The sequence below is a fragment of the Paramisgurnus dabryanus genome, chromosome 3 (genome assembly GCF_030506205.2).
Source record: "Paramisgurnus dabryanus chromosome 3, PD_genome_1.1, whole genome shotgun sequence".
Taxonomy (NCBI): Eukaryota; Metazoa; Chordata; class Actinopteri; order Cypriniformes; family Cobitidae; genus Paramisgurnus; species Paramisgurnus dabryanus.
In genome coordinates, this window is record NC_133339.1 from 4,074,202 (window position 1) to 4,088,878 (window position 14,677).

The window sequence follows — 14,677 nt, forward strand, 5'->3', positions numbered from 1 at the left end:
TGTTAAATCTTTGCTTTTCTTTTTTCTTTCATTTTCAGTGTCTTGTTGTCAAGAACAGAACACATTGATGCATTAGACAGTTTTCTAACTCAGTGACTTATCTATTAAATATGTTGGATCAAAAAGGTGAGCCATATACCAGAATAAAGAATATGAGAATTAACTAAAGACAACAACAAACCATAATACAAATACTTTTATAATGGCTGGGAATTACATGGATATTAAGTACACAAACCGCCAATTCCACCTCATGAACAGAGGTTTTCCATCACACCGTGAGAGAGTTTTAGTGCCACTGATAGTAAAATTCTTTATCATATGCTTTTTCAATTTCAGAAACTGGTTGTGTAAGTCACTAAATTCAGCCTTATTTTAATGACTGTCTTGTTGCTTATGACTAAGCACCATTTTGAAAAGTGCCAGAAACCTCTACCAACAGTAAGCCAGGCCTGAAAACATTTTTACTGTGTTAGAACTAAGGGGAAAAAAGTGTGAATGAAACAAGATATGTGCAGTAGAAATATAATTTGTTCTTGTTGTTCTTAGTTTCAGTTTCATCTGTAAGCTTTTAAAAGGCAAGCTATAGTCACTTGAAATAGAACTTGCCCAGCCCTCATAGACTCACTCTCTTTCTGATGCACGTTGAAAATGGATCAAAAATTCAAAGGTATGTAACAACTTTGTTAATAATGCAGTACATTTGTGTATCACAATTTCACTAAAACATTTTTCTTTTGTATAAGTAGATGAGATCAGGATTGTCCTAGTCGGGAAAGCAGCAGTTGGGAAAAGTTCATCTGGAAACACCATTCTTGGAAAGGAGGTTTTTCACAAAGAATCAGGCTCTAGGTCAGTGACTCGGCACTGTCAGAAGGCTTCAGAAAATATTGGTGATAAAGAAATCACAGTGGTGGACACTCCTGGATGGTGTGATACAGACCTATCTGAAAAAGAGTTGACAGAAGAAACAGCTCAATGCATTGACATGTCTCAACCTGGACCTCATGTCTTTCTGCTTGTTCTGACAATTGGTCGTTTCACAAAAGAAGAAAAAGAAACAGTCCAGAAATTACAGGAGATCTTTGGTCAAGATGCCATCAAATACACAATGATCCTGTTCACAAGAGGAGACAATCTGGAGGACAAAAGTATTGATGAGTATGTAAGAGATGCTGCAGAAGATCTTAAAGCCATAGTTGACATGTGTGAAGGCAGATATCATGTTTTTAACAATAAAGATAAAAGCTGTGACCAAGTGTCAACATTCCTTCAGAAGATCCAAGATATGGTGAGAAACAACAATGGTCAGTACTTTTCCAACACAACATCTAAAATGCTGGAGAATCATATAAAAAGAAAGGCAGATTTACAACAGCAAATGCAAGCTGCTGAGAAACAGAAAGAAAATAAAATGGCTGAGCCTCAACTACACAAGAAGGTGTTTGATCAAGACATACCACACCAAGAACTGGAGGCTGAAAATCATGAGATGAGTTGTGCACCAATTGAGCTGAAGGAACAAACACCAAAGCATTGTTTGAAGAAAGAGAAGCTGATGAGTGAAAGTGAAGAGCAAAATAATAGAATGGAGATCCATAAGTTTCAACTGGAGAACCAGAAGTTGCAACTGGAGAACCAGAAATTGTTGGAGCACCAGAAGTGGCAACTGGAGAACCAGAAGTTGCAACTGGAGAACCAGAAGTTGCAACTGGAGAACAAGAAGTTGTTGGAGAACCAGAAGTTGCAACTGGATTTCCAGAAGTTGCAACTGGAGAACCAGAAGTTGTTCGAGAACCAGAAGTTGCAACTGGAGATCCAGACCAAGCAACAACAACAGCAACAACAACAACGTAGTTCTTGCATTATTTTATAAAAAGCTCTCTATCTAGACAATATTTCCAAGCTTTCAAAATTACATTTAAATATGAATTAAACATACGGTAATGTTATATATCTACACATATAATAGTAGGTACCCCCACCAAGCAAAATGTGACTTCTATCATCTATACATTTCTAAGGAAGCGTGATCTTTATTGTGATGAATTTATATGAGAATATTAAGTTAAAGGCTACCCCATTCCTCTGCAAAATATGATATTATGTGTATTTGAAATCATTAAATTCAGTTTCTAATAAAATTGACTTATAATAAAAAAATATGTACTAAAATATGGTATTTACCTCTAAGACCAGTATTTCTCAACTGTTGGGCACAACCCATTTTGAGTGGGTTGAGAGAGTGCTATCAAAGGAACAACAAATTAGTATTATTTATGCTTTAACAGCATCATTACACACCACCTAAAGTTTGAAAAATGGGATCAGGAAAAAACAAAAAACTTTTATTAAAAAAAAGTTTAGGACAGACACTGCAGCAGGCTGTGAAGCCAAGACAGGGGGTGCTGCAGCAGGCTGTGGAGCCGAGACAGGGGCCGTACAGCCGACAGAGTGGAGATTGTGCAAATTTTGCAAGATATGAATTCTGCTCTCTCACCTGGGCCTCATAAATGTCTAATCCCTACACCTTCACATCCCAAATGCCTAGAAATGGCAAATGGTTCTCTACTGCAGATTTAGCTACAATAGATTATTGTGTTCTTTAGTGCACCAGTGCACAGAGATAGTCATCTGGCACCAAGCACTGACCTGCTTCATTTTGTTAATAAACTGTATAATGTGCTGTGAGACTGAGCATGTGTGCATGAGAAAGAGAAGCGTTTGCGGTTACCAATGTTGAACCTGTTCTTCCATCTAAACCTTTACATATCTCTGCACAGGCAAGCAGAGCATGTTGCACTGACAAACCAGATTTAATTTCCACAGTAAACCACATTGCTGAAAGCTGCAAAGTCAGCTGCCCTAAAACCCATCTTGGTTTCCTGTTTACTGACTGAAAGGAACTAAACTTTCCATTCTCCACTTTTAAAGAACATGCAATCTTCCATCACAAACAACAATATTTGGACGTGGTCTGGTTGTGCATTTTTTGAAGGCATTGGGGTCGTTCCTAACAATATGTAATGGTGTAACCCACAAAGCGCAAGATAATGAATAAGAGTTTATGTAGTGTTAATAATCAAAACACAGGAGACTATAACATTACACTCATTATACCAACAAGAAGACAGGGTATTTATACACAACTAAAAAGACACAGGTGAATGGGTTAATTAAACTAATTACAAAAACAGGTGAAGACAATGGAACAGATAAGGGACTAAAAGACAAATATTTAATAATAAATAACAAATTAATTAATTGACAGAAACCCAAGGAACAATTAAATATAAATTGTCTAGAGGCCTATCCAGACGATAATTGTTTCTTATGAGGATGTCTGTAAAAATACATTTGCATGCCTCCTCCGCGACAAAACTCAGATTGAGACAAATTCATGGTGTATGTGTGAGTTTATAACTCATAACACCTGGAAATGCGCTGCACATGTGGTTAATTACTTGATCATTCACGTGATCCAGATACTTAGGTTTTAGTTATACGTTTATGGAGTTTGTGGTATCTTATACATTTTAAAAGTATATTAAGCACTTGTTGCTGCAATATGATAATAGATATTTTAAATGGTTTTGTGACTTTCTTTTCTTAATTTATTTCAGCTACCACTCGCTGTAGTGAAGTAATGATGAAACTTTGTTCCTATGCCTCTCAAAGGCTCTACCTATTGATTTAATGTGCATGAGAATAAATAAAAAGAAAACCTGAGCACATTCAAAATTTTTGGCAGATGCCCATTTATGGGAATAAGGACAAGAAAACAACAACTGCCTTTGACAGAGGTGTGTGTGTGATCATCAGAAGTTGTTTTTGCAAATAATACAGAAAATGCATTCTTACTAAATAATGATGAAATAGGTAAGATTACAGATGTAATTTAAAACAGACTGTCTTTAGATACGTTATAGCAGCTAATAAATGTGAAGTATATAAAATGTTAGGTACATTCATGTTGTTTCCATATTGCTGATTACAAAGATGCTCCTCCTCTTTTTGTGTGATGTCACACATGTTGCAGAACCTGCATAAGTCAAGAGCCCCATCTGCTGGAGCTAATCTTAAAGAAGACATAGTTTATGATTCTTTCTTTTACTTTAATAAAGCGTTACAAATAAAATATCCTACATTTAACAATGTGTCCATATCTTAAAGCAAATGTAGATATGACAACATATTTGAGTATACTTGTTTAGGATCTTATACAAACATTTCTGCACTGGTGTGTGCCAAAATATCAAACTTCCCTTTAGTGTATTATATCAGGTGTTAGCCATGGTGTCTGAATTCTGCTCATCCAATGTCGTTCCCTCAATTATACCCAAAATAAAAAAATTGATTTATTTATTTGTGTCCATGGCACAAAATTCAGCTTTTTCGTGCATTGAGCATGTCTTTTTCATGTCACTTGCACAAATTTCTATAAACAGTGCCGGTTCTAGTCAAATTTTACTAGGGGGGCCAGGGTTTAACCAGAGGGGGACCTTAAAAAAGGGCAACAAATGATATTTAAAGATTATAGGGGTGGTTACAGGGATTAGTTAGGCCTTAGTTTAATTAGGAAATATAACTAGTTTTAACTAGGGGTGTGCAGCGGAGTCAGTATTTGTATCTGTAACAATCTCAAAATTATTTGTATCTGTATTTGTATTCGGATTGAACCGGAATATTACATTAATGTGGCATTTTAAATGAATTTTTGCTTTTATTATAATTTTAACTTAAATAACTTTAAATATTTATTAAAAATAATATTACAAAATTGTAATCAAAAAGACAAATAACTTGATTCTAATTAATAATAGGCATTGAAAACAAACTTCTCATTTTCAAAGCTTTATCCAGCTTGTGCCTATATGCGTTGAACTTGAGAGCGCGTTGACTGTACATCACCTTTAAGCGTTTATTGTGTCTTTCAGCACAGTTACATGTGACCCATTCTGTCTAAATGAGTGGGAGGTTTTCAGAAAAAATAAGTAGCCTACATTCATCCCTCGTCTAGCGATTCAAATACTTTAGTAATTAAACATCTAAAATGATGGTTATTTGTACATTTTCTGAGAGTGAAATGATTAACCTATACTAAGATGCGTGTCATGTCTGACAAACATCTTGGTTTCGGTTTAAACACATGCAGAAATTTGAAAATAAAATGCAGGACGTGCTTGAGCTTTAAAGAGTTATTAAGAGAGATAAATTCGGGACTGATTTATGTTAAAAAGTTATTAAGATCGACAAGACTCGCGCTGACTGACAGATCCGAAACGCAACGCACAGACACGCAAGTACAAGCACTGACAGAATAGTTAAAAAAAAAACTGTTTTGACAAGAATTTACGAAAGCATAATTGGCATTACAACAAATAATTTGCTGAGCTCATTATTATCCATACAGCTGTCCATACATCGTTTGCGCGAACAGAACATTGTTTTAAAAAAAAACGTTCTCATTAATCTTCATCTAAATTAATAAATAATCAGATATTCGTTTAAAATGTCAAATAACAGTATGCTCTTTTATTTAAAAATCAGTTTTGACTTAATCAGTTCAAAACAAGCAACATGATTTTAAACAATAAGGTAATTAGAAAGATTTAATTCAAATGTTTCAGTTGTTATTTACTTACATTATTTTATGTTAATTGCAATTCATGTCATAGTAATCTTCAGTTTAAATTTTGCTTTTAAAATGTAACAGAGCACTTATTTTTTTATCTATTTTTATCTATTTATCTTTTTATCTTATCTATTTACAGTACTTATTTATTTTATATTCACCTAGATGAAGTGAAGCTTGCTTTAACTTGAAGTAATTAAAAGATCATCTGTGAGCAAGTCACACGGAGACACAGAGTTATTAACGAATATTTTATTACTAAATAAGGGACACGCAGAAAATGTAATTAATGTCATTTTATAGATTGCACTCATTGCGCATTTATGCAGCCTAGGGGTGTGCGATATTGACAAAAGTTCATACCTGGATCCTGCGCCGGCCACTACAACAGGCATTATTTTTGAACCTATAAAAATGTGTTTGGGAAAGTCTTAGATTGTTCTAGCTCCCCCTACAACATATGAATATGATTCATAGGTTAATGTTGATGTTAAAAACCAAACAAAAAGGTCCTTATGATTAAAAAGGAAGCATTCAAGTGAACAGTACTAAACAGTAGCAAACTTGAAGCAAAAATAAATTTCAGCAAATGGGTCATTCTACAAAAAAGGTGGAAATGCTTGTCCCTTGCTTTTTCAGACCCCTTAATCATTTAATTTGACCCAATAATCCCAATAATGATATATATTTAATAAATATAGACTGTCCTTAAAATGATGAGAGAGTTTATTTATTTAATTTTCTTTTTTTTTCTTTTTTTTCAAACTTTTTTAAATGTCTGGTCCTGAAAATTGCCCTGTCCCTTTGATTATACATGTAAGTTGAACTGTGTACTTATTATTTAAAACCATGTTTTTATAAAACAAATCTAATTTACATTTATCTTTAACCGTGTATGAATTTACTACAACACTGAAATGGTTAAAATACACTATTAATATGAATAATATCACATAAAGATTTGTCCCCGAAATTTATGTCATTGGTGTTACCCTACACAAAGCACTTTTATTTTGAAACAATTCATCAGCTCTTTGAAGTTTTTCATGGGTCAAGAGGTCAGTGAAGAAGTGCAGTGGAGGGAGAAGTTCGTACTGCCCTTACGAAAAATAAGTTTATTAAAGTGTGCTATAAGTGTACTTCTTTTAAACTTAAAATAAGAAAGTATACTTTCAGTTTACATTTATGTACTTCTCTAAAATGTACTTTAGGTACTTGACCTATACTGACCAAAATGTCTAAGTATATTTGGCCTATACTTGTTTACTGACATATACTTAAAAGTATAAAGTAAAAATGCAACAACGAAAGCTACATCAAGAAAGCTACAGAAAGCCACATGAATAGCTCTGGTGAAAAATAAATATACTTTATTGTATTTCAAGTATATTTAACTTTGCAATAGTACATTACAAATATACTGTACTTAGAAAGAAATGTACCATCTTTGAATATATTGAAAGTATGCTTACAACATATTTGCTTACAATTAAACTTTTAACATATTTCAAAATTATTATAATTTAGTATATTTTCTAAAAGTATACTTTAAAAAATATACTTGGAGTTAAAGTTCTGTGCAATTTTTAAAGTATACTAATTTGAACTTATTTTAAAGTTTATTTTAGGTATACTTTATCTGTTAAAGTTATCATTATAGTAAGGCACTGACAGCATATTTATAAAATACATTATTTAGCATCTTTTAGAAACAGTATATTTTAAGTAAATTTTGAAAGTATATGTAGTGTACAAATGTATATTATCTTTATGGAGAATCTTTAGTGTTAGTAAAGGTAGGTTATTAATTTTATGCTGCAGGTATACTTGCAAGTATTCTTTTACTATACTTTTAGTTAACTAGTGTACTCATACTGAAAGTGTACATGCAAGTGTTCTGTTAGTGTAATCTAAGTAAACTAGTAAATTACTAATTTCAATGTAGCTTCAATCAATTTGAAGCTAAATTTGCTAATCAAACAAAAATAATAAATAAAAAATGATAAATATATATTATATACTCACTTTCAATATTTGATATGTTATCTATATTCTATTGTGAATAAAATATAAGTTTATGAGATTTGTAAATTATTCCATTCCTTTTTTACTCACAATTTCTACAGTGTCCCAACTTATATATATATATATATATATATATATATATATATATATATATGGACTCCATTTCCCATAATCCCGCATACCTGTACTGATTACTCTGCCACCTGAAACTTATTGGACAGCCTATATAAACTCTCTGGAAACATTCAGTCAGTGCAAAGTCTTGATTTGTACCGGTTGTCATTGCTGAGCGGTTTGCCTGCCTGCATATCTATCTCTATTTATTGATATTTTTCTGTTTTAACCGGTTTATGAGTATGTTTGTTGCCTGCCCTGACCCTTTTGCCTGTTTCATGACTACGAGATTTGCCTGCCCTACATTGCTGTGTTTGCTAAGAGTACACTAACAGAACACTTGCATGTACACTTTCAGTATATGACTAGTTAACTACTAGTTAACTAAAAGTATATTAAAAGAACACTTGGAAGTATACCTGCAGCACACAATAAGTAACCTACTAGTCTACTAAGAGTACACTAACAGAACACTTGCGTGTACACTTTCAGTATATGACTAGTAAACTACTAGTTAACTAAAAGTATATTAAAAGAACACTTGGAAGTATACCTGCAGCACAAAATTAGTAACCTACTAGTTTACTAAGAGTACACTAACAAAACATTTGCATGTACACTTGAAGTATAAGTCTAGAAAACTACTAGTATACTCATGAGTTCACTTGCAGTACAAATGAAGAACTAATTGTGCACTAGTTGTACACTTAAAGTTGACTACTCTTAGACTTATAGTACACTTAGAAGTATACTAAAAGTGGGCCAATTTAGTCCCAAACTGTATTCAAGCAGTACACTTACCAGTATACTACTAGAACATAAATGTTAGTACACTTACTACATAAAGTATACTTAAAACTATACTCCAACATTACTTAAGTATACTTAATAAAATTAACTTGAAGTATACTTCTTTTTGTAAGGGTGTATATACGCTGTTAAGTGCTAAACCTTTGCTGTGGAATGTCTGAGGTTTGGTAGGCAGCGTTTTTCAGTTTATTTTGCAAGCTTTTTGTTTGTTTTGGTAGAGCGAGGGTGTCGGTCCGACGGCCGTCGGCTGGTCGGCACTTTTGCTTTTCTTATTTCTTTCATATGATTGCAATATGCCGGAATTTATAGGAAATATTGAGAGTGATATGGAGGAGGAATCTCAGGATCTAAGTGGGCGCGTAGGGGCAAGAAAGAGAAGGGGGAGTGGCAATGGTGGTGGCAAAAGCCCAGAGAGTAAAGGTAGAAGGATTGAGGAAGATGAGTTTAAAGTGGTGATGAAATTTAATTCGGATATTTCTAAACTTGATATCGCCAATCCAATGCGTCTAACTAAGTTGATTAGAGAAGCTATTGGAGAAGTGGAATCAGCAAGGTATATCAGTAACAATAAGGTCATAGTGTTTTGCAAGTCTAACCAGCAAAAACAGAAGGCTTTACGTTTGAGTAAATTAGGGAAGGATAATGTGGAATGTGTGGAAGTGGGGGTAAGAGATGGAATAAAGGGAGTCATTTCTGGTGTCCCCATGGATGTTTCTGAAGAGGTAATGAAAAGTTGCATGAAAGGAGGGAAAATAGTAAAGGCAACTCGGTTTTACACTACCAAGGAAGGGAAGAAGGTTCCAAGTACAACAGTCATGCTGATTTTTAATGAAGTGCAGCTTCCTAAACGGGTAATGATTGGATATGTTTGCTATCCAGTCAGGTTATATGTGCCAGCACCTCTGAGGTGCTTTAAGTGCCAGAGGTTGGGGCACGTTGCGGCAATTTGTAAAGGGGCAAGGAGATGTTGTAGATGCTGAGGAGATCATGACTATGGCCAGTGTGGGGAGGGAGTGCAGCCTAGATGTTGCAATTGTGGTGAAGCTCATAGTGCAGCATTTCAAGGTTGTGTTAAACAGCAGGAGGAACAGGAGGTACAAAAATACAGGGTAGTTAACCAGGTGTCATATGCAGAGGCTGTTAAACAGGTCAAAGTTAAGGACTCTGCAATTAAACAAAGGGCGGGTCAGGAAGAGGATTTAATGCAGGGTGGAGGACAGGGTAGGGATGACCCCTTAGTAAAAGAGGATAGGCTCATAATGCAGGTGGATAAGATAGATTTTCTAGCTTTTATAATTAAAGTCATTAATTGCTCTGCCCAAGTAAATTCTCGTACAGATCGTATTAAGATAATAATACAAGCTGCAAAGGCACATTTGGATATGGCTAATATACCTGTGGATGAGGTGATGAAAAAGCTAGCAGAAGGAAGTGGTGAACCATCCCAGCCTGAAGGATGGCAGGAATCCCATTAACTATATTACAGTAGAATGCTAGAAGTTTGGTGGCGAACGGGCAGGAATTAAAGAAATTTGTATATGAATTACCGGTTTTACCTGATGTTTTATGTATACAGGAGACATGGTTAGTCCCTCAATTACAGTTTGTAGTTCCTGGTTTTACATCAGTACGGAAAGATAGGGAAAAAGGGTATGGGGGTAGATGTTGTACCTTTTGGCGCTTTTCCATTGCATAGTACCCCACGGTTTAGTTTAGTTTGGGTCGGGTCAGCTCACCTCACTTTGGCGTGGTTAGCTTTTCCATCGAGTTTAGTATCACTTCGTAGTGGGAGGGATTATAGGCATGTCGTTATATTTGCGCTGCATAATGCTGAGACATCATACAAGTGAGAGCGCCGTTGTACATTCCCATACATTCATTTATTTATCAGTCCGCCACAAAATTAAAATTGGCCACCACAAATAGATGTTTGCTCATCGCGTTTATCACTACCTCGGTCTCAAATGACAATTTCTGTTCAAACACCGGTGGCGTCATTCGACGGCGCTCCGTTGAGCCTCATTGAAGTTGCATTTAAGCATGCGAACGTGCCCATCGCTAATGTTCCGCCACAAACTGCAAGAATGGAAAAAAACAGTTATGGTGTCCCTGATTCTCAACCTGTGGATGTTTTTTTATCGCTAAAAGGGAGTTTGGGAACTGAGCAAAGCACAGAAGACAACATGTTTCCTCGAGACAGCAAGCTAGCACTAAGGTAAAGCTAATATTTACATTATAGCGATGACGCTGTAGTGACGAGTCTGTCAAACCAATCAGTGATCTACAGTGTTTTCGCGTCACGTTTGGTATCAGCTCGGGTTGCTTGGAACCCCAACCGAAGTGGTACGAAAAAAAGTATCGGGTACTACGTATTGCACCCAATGGAAAAGCTCCCAAAAGTAAGCTGACCCGACCCAAACTAAACTAAACCTTGGGGTACTATGCAATGGAAAAGCGCCATTTGTGAAAGAGGGTTTGCCATATAGGGAATTAATAGTGAGTGAGGATAGTGAATGTGTGGCTGTGGAAATGTGGATAAGAGGGGGTAGTATTATAATAGTTAATTTTTACAATCCCTGTAATGACCTAACAGTGGAATATCTGGAAAGAGTGGTGCCGAGAGAAGGTAAAAGGGTGGTGTGGTGTGGGGATTTTAACGCACATAACTCTCTATGGGGTTGTGACATCACAAATAGGAATGGTGAAGTGGTAGAGGAGTTCATGGACAATGAGACACTTATATGCCTAAATGATGGGCGAGGCACTAGAGTGAATGTTAGAACTGGAGCATTATCAGCACTGGATCTCACATGTGTGTCTAGTACACTAGCTGGGTTAAGTGAGTGGGATATATTGGAGCATACCACCATAGGAAGTGATCATTTTCCTTTAATTTGTAAAATAGCTGTTAAATAAGTAGAGAGGTGAATTGGTGTCCAGGAAAGTGGCAGTGGAGAGAGGCAAATTGGGAATTGTTCAATGAAGTTTGTGAAGCCAGAGTGGGTCAGGTACAGATCATAGGAGAGGTCGATGATATGGCAAAGAGCCTGTCTGATATGTTTTTAGATGCATCTGCAGCTGCCGTTCCTAGATCCCAAGGGAAAGGTAGGAGGAAGATAGTACCATGGTGGACTAAGGAATGTACTGAGGCAATTAAGGCACGTAATAAAGCATTTAGGGTTTTGCGAAGGACGCTCACCCCTGAGAAAGTGGTGCAATATCAGAGTGCAAGAGCAAAGGCAAGAAAGATAATTAAGGATGCAAAAAAGAAATGTTGGAGGGAGTACTGTAGTGAACTTGGAACGTATGTTCAGATAGAACAGGTGTGGGGTATGGCTAAAAAGATGATGGGGGTATTTAAAGGGAGATCAATTCCTGTTTTAGTTGAGGGAAATAATGTTGCAAGTTCTGCAAAGGATAAGGCGGAGCTGTTGAAAACTGCATTTGCCAAGGCTCATAGCTCAAGCAATTTAGGTGAACAGTGGATGGAATGGAGACAAAATCCTTGAGAGAGTGGGAAAATGTATGTGAAAGGCAAACAGAGTGTTGCGGGATTATGGATAGTGATATTACATTATTTGAGCTTAAAAGGGCCCTTATTAATACCTCCAATACTGCACCAGGTCAGGATGAAGTATGCTATATAATGTTGAAACATGTATCTGATGTAGTGCTTAATAAGGTAGTGGAAATATTCAATAGAATATGGTCAGAAGGAAAGGTGCCAGCTGCGTGGAAGCATTCTCTGGTTATTCCAATAGCTAAGCCAGGGAAGGATCCTTCAAAAGCAACCAGCTATACAGTAGGCCTATTGCGCTTACGTCTAATATGTGTAAATTTTATTTATATAGCGCTTTTCACAATTTGGTAATTGTATCAAAGCAGCTTTACATAATAGATGTAGTGAAAAGCACAGAAAATCGACAGATAGCATAACATAATACACGATAGCACAAGCAGCTAAATTTGCTGCGGCTATAAACCAACATTATAAGCAAACGTATTACTAATGTAACGTATAGAAGTTAAGCCCAAAAAGGCTGGCTCCCCGGGTTGAAAAACCCCCTAGGAGAAAAAAACCCCCGGAATTTTTGCCGGGGAAGTAAAAAAAAGTCCTAGGAGGAAAAAACCCTTGGGAGATATATATATATATATACCCAGGTGAAAAAGAAATATATTTAAATAGTATTTTTTGGGACATACTTAATATATTTAAAAGCTACTATACTAAATGCATATTAAATGTATTATATTGAACCCACTTCAAATATATTAAATGCATTTCAAGATATATTTAAAGTCAATTTTAATCTATTTGCATTATATTTAATATATTGAAATTGTGTTAAATTGGAACAACTTCAAATATATTTAGTGCAATTTAAGTGTACTTCTTTAAAATTCATTTGAAATGCACTTCTCATACACTTAAAAATACAGTTAGAATACATTTAAAGCTTAATTTAACTGTGCTTTAAGAACACTTTAATAGTACTTCAGCATATTAGAAATATACTAGCATTACATTAATAGAAATGTATTAGCATTACACTACTATTTTATTATAAAGCTGTTTGTAATATTTAAAATGTTATATTAAAATCATTAAATATTAAGACACATACACAGATTTTGAATACAGAACAATTTAATATACTTCATATTGTGTTGTGTACATTACAAAAATATCTAAAGTAAATTAATCAAGCAAGCACAGAGACATACATAATCTCTTGACCAAAGAGAAACATATAAAACAAATATCAGAGAAATGCAATTTCAGAGCTACTTCTATCAAATTGTACAACATTAACAATAAATGTATTCATGAAAAGTACACTATGAATATGCAATCACTAAATATTCATAAGCAATGATTATATAATAATCATAATGTAATTCTCTGCATAAAAAGTTAATGAAAAAAAAATGTTTAAGTGCAATTTAAAGACGGAGTGCACAATGTTTGAAAAACGCTTTGGAAAAGGAAATTGGGCCGACTACCAAAACACACTTGTAGCCAACCAGCAGTAAGGGGCGTGTCTACTAACTGACATCCTTGCCGGGGTTGCGTATGTGTGTGGTGACTCTATCAAAAGAAGGTCCAGATTCTATTGGGGTAGAGGCATGTTTGTTTAGGTAATTTCAAATGTTAACATTGGCTTTCAAAAATAGTGCACTCCGCCTTTAACCAACTTAAGATAAACCTATAAAAAGCTGAACTAAAACACAAAACAGTTTAGATGTCACATGTTTAAGTGGATGGTAATTTCTTCTTGCAATTCAGACACCGTAGTAATTGAAGACTGCTGTATCACACGGTCTGTGAAAAGGAAACAGAATATACCAATTAACCAATAATGAATGAACATTTGGCTATCCATGTTTAAAATAAATTGGCATAGATATGCATGTATGGAAGTTTTGTTAACTTCTCAGTTTACCTTTTAAAGCTTTGACTGTGTCCTCATCAAGCGTGTCAGTTTTATTTGTCACAGCACTCTACAAGTGGGAATGAAGATAGGATTAGAACAGGCTCATGAAATAAAACAACCTGTGTGTATTACAGGATATGTTTTACATTGATAATTGTGTTTTATTTGAACCTAGATCATTTTCCATTGTTCGTCTATTGTGGTCTTGCAAACTTAAGGTTCACCTCTGTTTAAGGAGATTTAAGGAAATCAGAAATGATGCCAAACAAGGCTCCAGACTGCTATCAAATGGTGGCATTTTGCCACCTAAATTTGATAGTGTGCCACTGAATTTTACATCCGGTCGCACATGTGCGACCAGCAAATTTGACTTTTTTTTTGTGATATGACACTGAATTTGAAACAGCACATTGTAGTTTCTGAATCTATAATTAAAGTTTTTATTAGTAATACAGTATAAATTAGTAGACATGTGAATATTTGGTTAGCATGTTGTTTTACCGTGTGTGCCCCTAAATTTTCTGGTTGCGCCCCTAAAATTTTCAGTTGGGGGCCACTGTGCTAGTAAAAAAAGTTAGTCTGGTGCCCTGCCAAATGGTATATGCAAGGATGACTAGGCCAAGTCCCTTACAGCTTTACAATAAAAAAAAAAACGGTT

The 14,677-nt window shown here is 35.2% G+C and overlaps 1 protein-coding gene across 1 annotated transcript; it reads left to right on the top strand.

The window, feature by feature from the left end:
- Nucleotides 1-569: 569 nt before the first annotated feature.
- On the top strand, nt 570-2,076 carry LOC135733826 (GTPase IMAP family member 7-like). The gene is made up of 2 exons (XM_065252612.1): nt 570-670; nt 750-2,076. Exons 1-2 carry the CDS (start codon nt 652-654, stop codon nt 1,874-1,876), a joined length of 1,146 nt encoding a protein of 381 aa, XP_065108684.1. The 5' UTR covers nt 570-651; the 3' UTR covers nt 1,877-2,076.
- The last annotated feature ends 12,601 nt before the right edge of the window (nt 2,077-14,677 follow it).